Genomic DNA, 8,980 nt, shown 5'->3' on the forward strand with positions numbered 1-8,980 from the left:
GAGGTGGATTTAAAATAAATAAATAAATTAAAAAAACAAAAAACAAAACTCATGATCCTGACTTGAAACGGTATAAAACCCTTGAGTTACTGCCTAGGGAAGTGTGACTCGCTTGGCATAAACCCCAATGAAGGAAGGGATGAGTCAGGCCAGTGTCACAAAAACAGAGATGATTTCTTATTGCTCTAAAAAGTTCAAAAGGACTTTGCATTCCAGCTTAGTATAAAGCTAAGTGACCAGGTTCTGAACCACTGAAATAGGATTACAGATGTACAACTTGCAATGATTAACAGTCTTCTCTTGTCAGATGAGTTCTCTCTGGAGCAGAGTGTACTTTCAGCTGTCACTGTGCATTTCATTTGATACAGGCCAAAAAATGAGTGGGCTTGTTAATCTCCATCCAGCTGTGCAGAAATGGGCCTACTTACACTACAACGCCATCACACAGTTTGAAACAGGCAGCAGCGACTGACTGTTCAAAAGCTTGTAGCCAACATGGGAGCACCAGCTGTTATAGAGACACTCTGCTGATCAGTGGCCAGTAGAGCCCCCTTGGAAGGAGAGAAAAGGAAAGAGCACTCTGGACTGAGAATATGAAAGACCCCCTGTAGCACTACATGCAACTGTCCACATTACACGTGGTGCTACAAAATCTAGCATACAAAAGTTCCCGTTTGAAAGAGCCCTGCAGTCTTCACGCTTGATCTATGGTACCGCAAGGGTGGCCAACCTGCGGTACATGCACCACAAGTGGCCCAGGCAGCCTCTGTGCATAGCACACAGCAGACTAGGGAGGGGACAGACAGCACAACAGCAGAAAGCAAAGTAGCATGTTGAGCAGCAAACACAGGGCAGGAAGTAGAAGGCAGAGCAGAAGATCAGGCAGGGAAGGGGATCAGAATGGCACTTAGGGAGGGTGTGGTGCTAAAGTGTGCCACACCTGCCAAAAAGGTTGACTCCCACTGTGCTAGAGTATGCTCAAAGTCACAACAAGCAAACACAGCTAATATTTCAAATATTGTAAAACCAAGGTTTTATGTTATAATTTTGACAAAGACCAGTGCTACTTTGCTGGCAAGAAACAGTTGTTCGAGGAATGATTTAACTCACTCATAATATCTATCACATGGCCTCTAAATCACAATCTAGTGCAGCCCCTATTGGACTTCCTATTTAAAAAAAAAATCCACAGTATTTTACTATTTAGCAACAATGCAAGATGATAAAAAGGTGATTTGAAACAAGTTGCTTGTTAGCATTTCACCCTTTCAGTACCTACCAAGCTTATGCAACCAAGACATAGCATTTGATCAAAACACAGGAAGAAACAGCTTACTATTTCTAAAATGTTGCCAAATAAAAAGTGTCTGGGGGGCAGGGAGAGGGGAATAATTTTGCTTGCCATAAATAGGTAACACCCTTATTTTAGATAAATAACAGGCAGATATAACCTACATTACAAGCCAGTGACTCCCAAAAATGGGAGGTAGAAAATGAATGAAGTCCTCATCACCCCAATTTAATTTAAAAGAACTCTCTCACTCCCTGCTTCAAAGACTCGTGGTGTGAGACTTCGAGTTATCCAGTCTCAGACATTTCTCCCACTATTGCTGCCAGCCCCCTGAGGAAACTGTACAAAATGGCTCTCCACTACAGTCATTTTTACACTATGGGTAAAGTGCTCTCTAACTGTTTAGAATGCCAGCATGAAGACAACTCAGCACATGAAAAGGTGACACTGATGCTGTTTTGCCTGGGGGTTTTACCCACGAGGGCAGAACACCAGCACCATCCTCCCTGGGAGGACTATGAAGTGAGAAGCAATAGTAAACATGTAGTCTGCAAGTTCACACCTATTTAGACTGCCATGCACATAGATCCCCATGGTAGTCACAGGCTTTCAGGCACCCACCCAGTAGTCTTAGATTCACAGGCTGCAAAGTCCTAACATTCAGCACCCTGAATTATGAGTATGTATGGAAACACACTACCCATTTTCTCTTTTCATGCTATTGGAACTGAATTTCTAGAGCTATAAAATCATCTGTCATTAGCGAGTCAATTTCTTCTGATGGCACAGACCAGTTTTTCATAGAGAAATACATCTTCCCACCTTCATGGCTGATATTCATCAAAACCTGTAAAAAGAACAGACTGGGAAATGACAGGGGAAATAAATTAAACAACTATACCTGCAAGGCTGCACTTCGCAATTCCAAGCATGTTGCTATTTTAGCTATGGTTTTCTGTAAAGAGAAACAAAATAACTTTATTCATTTGACACTGAAGTCTGCAGGCTACACCACCAACACAGAAACCCCCTTCTTTAAAAACAAACTTATAAACACTTGCGTTAAACACCAAAAGATTTCTACTGCACAATCTTAACGGATACATATCAAACAACATTTTTGTCTAAAAACAAGCACAAGCCAAGAATACTGAAAGTGCAATGGATGTTGCTATTCAAACATCTGTAACTGAACTCCTTTGATACAGCTCCTTGACATGAAAAAATGTCAAGACTGAACGAACTACAGAGACTAGGGTACAGCTTCCCACACAAAGTTGCTTATAAACCTAATTACTTTGGGAGTAATAAGGGATGTAATGGAACAACAATTTATCATCTTCTGAAATAATTTGTTCCAATCTGCTCTTTCAGGAATCACTGATTTCCCGCCCTGAGTTTAGGAAACGAAAGTACCCGGTGGCTTTCCAATGCGAGTCACAGGCAGGCAATCCTTCAGGAGCAAGCCTGATAGGCCTGCAGCATTTTTTTGCTCATTTCTTACTCTAAAAAACTTCCCTTAAACAAAAATCTACCAGTGAGGGCCCAGAGACATAGAGAGGGGCACTTGGTGAGGTCCAGCTGCCCGTGGCCCAAATGCCATAGGGTCACCAAGATGATCGCCACCTCCTCTGGCTCTGCACCTGTGCCCATGAGGTATGGAAAAAGGTGAAGCAGCTCTGTGAAGTGGTGACCGGCATCAACTGGCTAGCCAGAGAAGCAGCGCTGTATGGGCACTCGCCAAACACCAGGGGAGCCTGGCACCCTGTTTCGACCAGTTTGCATCCTGCGTCAGGAGCACGCTGTGGAAGGGCAGGAACCTCCTGTTGCACAGGCAAACAGATGTAGAGGTAGCGGGCTGCATGAAAATGGCTCCAAGCAGACTCCAGACCTACTACCAGAAATTGGTAGTGGAGGATGTTGCCCAAGTCACCTGGCACAGAGACATGTGGCACAGGATCATCCAACGTCCCCCAAGTGGAAAAGGGGGCGGTGGCAGTGAAGAAGAGGAAGGGACAAGCAGAACAGAGGACAGAGACCGCAGCAGTGGGTCCTCTAGCAGGAGCTGGAGCGACAATGACAGAGAGGACACTTAAACTGAGTATGTGACCCCACAAGTGGGGAAGCGAAGGAACGGAAATGTTGCCTGGTCTGAGGGACCAGGATGTGATTATTTGTTTTGTGTGCGTTTCGTGCGATGCAGATATTGTAATGGGTTCAGGTGGCCAGACGGCCTTTGTACGGGCGCACAGGTGCATTTTTTTTTTGTAACGGGTGAAAGTTTTCTTGCGTGTTGTGAGACAAGGAGTGTAGATAAAGATATCTCTACATTTCTATCTATAAATATCTCTACATATTTTTACAAAAAAAGCCCCCAAAATCTACTAGGTTCTTGCTCTTCATCTTTCCCTCACTTATTTCAGTTGCAAACCAGTAACTGACATACTTAAGGAATAGCAGAGGTATAGGTGTTCGAGTGGAGTCTTGAAAAATGGGCTACATTTACTTAAATTCTTGTACAGAGTCTATACATCTTAACTTACTCCACCTTGAAAAGCCCATTACTCAGAAACCAGCAAACAAAGTTATGTTGCACACAAGCAATGTCTGTGATGCTTTGGTAGAATTACAGCAACAAGCATTCCCCAAGAGAGGGGCATCCAACATACAGCCTGCAGAAGCAGGTAACTTGGCAAACGGGGCTGCTCCACACAGCTAGCAGAGCTGCCATGTCAGCACAGCCACCACTCCGGGGTTAATGACACTGCCCAATTCACAGTTTTGTAATCAGGTTGGCATTAACAGAAGCAGCATTAACCCCCTAAATGCTGGCCACACTTACAGCACAGCCCTGCAACCCAATGACCCACCCCCTGGCTGCTGGGAAGGAATATGGCCCACTGATGTAATTTCAGTTTGCGAACCATGCCCTAAGCAATCTCAGCTTATCTATCTGTGGATGAAAAAGCAGGAGCTGTACATCAGACCTTCCACAAAGATGAATCTTTCTATTTATCATCTCCTTCAGATCTTTCCCCAACCTCTCCACTTTCAAAAACACATTATAGAAGGCTGGAAAGAAAACCCCATAGCAGACAATCTTCAGTACCACCAGTTTAAAAACATGCTACAGCCAGGATGCCCATGAAGTTGTACAATCCAGCCTGTGGGTCACTGGACTGACCCCATGCGCCAGCCGTAGCCCCATGTTCTGCATGCAGCGCACAGGCTGGACTGGCCACATGCACTGCACACACCAGGGCATCAGTGGCCAAAACAGGGCCTGAAGGCCAGATCTGCCCCACCAAATGATTCTATACAGCTCGTGGCTGCTCCTCTGAAGGAGAAATATATCCAGCCCATGAGTGCCCTAGCTTTCGGTGCCCCTCACACTTCTCCCTTCCCTTTCTGAAACCAGCTTCAGCAGCAGCTCTGGCTCGGCCTGGAGCCACTCTCCTCTCTGGCTCAGCCCACCCTGCCCTGCTCCACAGGCTCCAGCGTAGGTTGCAAGGCAGGGGACACTGTGCGCAGCTCCAACCCTGCAGCTATTCGCACACTAGACAGTCCAGTCCTTGGCAAGAGTTGAAGCTCAAGTATGGTTCTACCAGCTGGTGGGCGAGGGGGTGCAGGGGGAAGAGGGCCAGAAGCTGTGGGTTATCCAGACCCTGCTGGGTCAGCCTAGGTCCTGGTAGGGGTGTGGGTGCTGCTAACACCGTACTGCTCTGTGTTTCCACTTGCTGCTTCAGGCCATGCCACAATGGTGCAGCTGGAGTGGCTGATGCAGCTCCTACCTGACCCTGGCATGGCTCCTGCCTGACCCCGAGACTCCAGCACACAACCAGATAAGGCAGAAGCCACGCCGGCCACTCCAGCTGCACCCACATGGCTTCAAGCAGTATGCAGTAGCACAGTGCAGCACCACCCTGGCTCAGCCACATGCTGGGGACTTGGGGTGGGGAGGGGCTTCAGGGAGAAGGAGGAACACAGCACTAGCCTTACAAGGCCTGGATAACCTGCAGCTCTCAGCCCCACTTCTTCCTGCACCCCCCTCCCCCCCAAGTAGGCAGATGGTGCTACGTTGTGTTCCCGCACATTGCTTCAGGCTACATGGGTGCAGCTGTTGCAGTTCCTGCCTGACCTGGACACATGCCAGGGACTCAGGGCAGGGGAGGAGCTGAAGGAAGAGCAGAAGGAGCTTGTGCATGTGCCCATATGAGTGTGTGCATGTACACGTGCATGGCCTGCAACAGCTCACCAAACTCGTTAGGTGACCCTCCTGCCCAAATAACTACCCACCCTTGACCCAGAGCATACACATATGCAGCACCCCACTGGACTGGCCCTGCATGCTGGCTCCAAAGCCACTCCAGAACCAGTGAAGGGCCAATCTAGCCAGGAGCCACATGCAGTGTGTAGCCCATGCTGGCCCCTTAGACTGTGTGCAGTGTGCGCTGCCACTCCAGCCCCATGCATCATGTGCAGCATGTTCTGGCCTCAGGGCTGGCGCTACCCATGTTGTGCAGGCTGGACCTGGCACTACATGTGGCACAAGTAGTCCAAGATACAGGCTGTATGAGGCACCCCAAACGAACACCCCCATACTGCTTCCAGTGCCAGGTCCAGCCCACGCGCCATGAGTAGCATGTGCCCTGTGCCAGCCCCACATGCTACATGTACAGCAAGCCCTGGGGCCAGTGCATGATGGGTGTGGAGCGTAGGCTGGACCTGATGCTGCAGGGACAGCACAGGGGGTCAGTCACAGTGTGACCCACAGATTGCAAAAGATAGTGAGGCTGATGATACTCCCTGATTTCAGTAGGAGATCATTCCACAGTCTTTAATTGGCACCAAAAAAGTTTTGTCTCCTTGACATCTAAACAAAAACTACCACATATTAGAGAAATCTAGGGAAGATAAACAGATTGGAAACCTTTGTTTCCCAAATGATTGTGCTTAAGGACAAAGAAGCATGTTCATTCCTCTTTAGCATATACTTGGAGATATTTAGCTAAGGAGGTTCAACATCCATCCATTTAATTTGATTCACGGCAGAATTTCAATCCCAGGGCAAGGAAGGCATGTAGATGACAGCAGTTCTAAACTAGCAGTCTGCCAGCTCCAGGAAAAGATGTTTCAGTCCCTCTAGTCAGCTTAGCAGTGGCACTGGCAACTTGCTACAGTTGAAAACAACTCAAAAATCTGCAGAACTCCCTTCAGGAAAAGAATCTCCCAAATGTAATTCTAAAATGATCACAGAGCCACCTCTTTCTAAGGTCTGGGGTGCCAAATGGGGAGCAGAGAGCCTGCCAAACCAGTGTTAGATTAGGGCTCCCAGTTATACTGGAGGGCAAGGACAAAAAGCTTGCAAGATGACCAATACACTAAGGATCTCCTGCACTGTGCAACGTCTGCAGAACAAACAAACAGAATTTCTCTCTGCTCTTCCTCGTGTTGTCATGCAGATACATCATTTACATCAGGGCCAAGATGTAAATGAAGTTTTATAAAATGTAGCTTAACTCGCTAGTCCCTCCCTCAGTGATTAACTGATAACCTTAACAGAGCCACTGTTCCCTATCCTGAAGACAGCATTTGTACAGCTGCCCAATATAACCAGCTAACCCTCTGCAATGGAGCAGATCATTTCAAAGCGCATTAGGCTCCTGGGAGTTGAAGAATGACAAGTCAATCTGTTTTTAGTGTTGTTAAGAAAGATTCAGAGGTTTAAAATAGTAAAGAATAGGTTTTATATGGAATCTATTGAATTATGGCAAGATACCAACAGGCATTATTCATAACTATTTTTTAAAGGACCACACCCAACCCAAAAGTAAAAAATGCAGCTAAACACTGCTATCATTTTCAGCTTCAACTATTCCATGCAAGGGCTCCTTTTTCCAGCAATAAAAACCCTTAGTATCTCATTAACAATACTGAAGTTATAATTAATTCTGCCTGTCAAAGCAATTAAGATCCAATTTTAATATAAACTGTGGTTAGAAAGAAAGGAAAAAACAGTCAGTTGGTCTAGCTATAAAGGTTTAGTCAGTCCTGTTGTGCGATTAATGACAAAGTGAACTGTAATGCCGTGTAAGATGTTTACATAGAGAGATCCCAAGTGGAGCTTTGCTTTAAGAGATCTAAGTTGTTAACAGACCAGTAGTTTAATGATTCATGCTAAAATTGTACAACTATGCTGATGTTTCAGCACACAACTCTTCCCCCCTTCATTTCCAGCACTGCACAAAACCAAACATATTACCAAAAAAAAGGACTAAAAATGTTTGCATGAGCAGAGGCCACAGACTGGGTGTGGAGACCTAAGTGGGAACAACAGCACCTTATACAGGGGCAAGCTGACAGACACAGCCAAAAATCAATGCACAGCTGTCTCCTTTGCTCCCACATCTACTGGCTCCACCACAACGGAGGCAAATACCTCCTCTTGTATAACACATCAATTAACAGAACACAGATTATGCTAGCTTAAGATTTAAGAAGGTATCTTCCAAAAAACTGAGTGAAGGAGAACAGCCAGAAGGTCTACTTCTTATGACTGAGTTAAGTTTCCAAGGCCCACATCTTGCCAACCTTCCGTACAAGAAGCCATCATCATATTTACCCACTTCTAAGATGAGGTCCTCTCAACCCCAATCAGCATGGGGAAAAAAATCCCACTCATCTCAGATCCACATACAAAGCCGGGGGGGGGGGGGCAGGTGCATGCTGTTGTTCTGACTCTGGCCCTAAGCCTTGAACGCCTCCCAGCAGCTTGTTCTCTGCAGCTTTTGCCCCTGCCCTGTGTCCTTCCCCCCCCCCACACTTTACTGTCAGGCACAGCTGGGCTCTTGCTCAGGCTGAACTCCCTCCTAGGCACAGAGCACACAAACTCTGTCTCTGCCTCGCCAATCAGCAGCACCAATGCTGCTGTGTGGCGCATGGTCAATGTCCACAGCAGGAGCCACACTTCCATGTGCTGTACTCCTTGACCAGGGAGGGAACACTGCTCAAACAGCCCCTGAGAGTAATCAGGGAAGGAGGAAGAGGGGAGGAGAAAAGGCAGAGACTGTGGGGAGCAAGGGGGAATGTAGGTGGTGGGGGGGAAAAATGGACAGGAAGGTTGCAGGGGGAAGAAGTGGAAGGGGCAGAGGGTAAGGGGGCCACTTGACCTCCCTCACTCCCCAGCCACTGCTTTCCCTGCTGTACCAGGAGAGGGCATGGGGGGGCAGGGAGGGAGGATAAATTTAAGACAACCCTTCTGTAATTAGATTATATACCTGGAAAGTTGTAACCAATTTATAATTTTCCTATATATAGAACCTAATTATTGTGGGGTTGTCAAATTCTGATTCAGTTAAATATGGTAGTTGACAGAAGTCCTGCATAGCCTCAACTTTCTGCAAATTGACTCGATTTAGACACAACTGATGACCTTCTAAGTCTATATTCCTTGGGGATCCTCTCAAGAAAGTCTACTGTAGTTGTAACATTGGCCTTTTCATCGACACCATCAGTTATCCAAGCCAACAGCAATGATGACAAAAGAGAGGAGAGCACAGGGAATGGAAATTCTTGTTCTGACCACTTTAGGTCCAGCAACAGACATTGGAAGGGAATTGGATTGACTCCACTGACTGAAAGCCCAGAGGGGCTTTTGGATACCTAGCAAGACCAGACCTCCAAGAGAGG

At 46.7% G+C, this 8,980-nt stretch overlaps 1 protein-coding gene across 2 annotated transcripts in view; it reads right to left on the reverse strand.

Annotated features, from left to right (window-relative positions):
* The window catches only part of AIDA (axin interactor, dorsalization associated), a 62,753-nt gene that overhangs the window by 38,388 nt on the left and 15,385 nt on the right, over positions 1–8,980 (reverse strand). For both annotated transcript variants that reach the window (XM_019516488.1, XM_019516487.1), the window contains exon 2: positions 2,193–2,246. In XM_019516488.1, the coding sequence (XP_019372033.1) occupies positions 2,193–2,246 (54 nt within the window). The remainder of the gene's footprint in view (positions 1–2,192; positions 2,247–8,980) is intronic.

This window comes from Gavialis gangeticus, unplaced genomic scaffold (assembly GCF_001723915.1).
Source record: "Gavialis gangeticus isolate Ggan-Ray unplaced genomic scaffold, GavGan_comp1, whole genome shotgun sequence".
Classification (NCBI taxonomy): domain Eukaryota; kingdom Metazoa; phylum Chordata; order Crocodylia; family Gavialidae; genus Gavialis; species Gavialis gangeticus.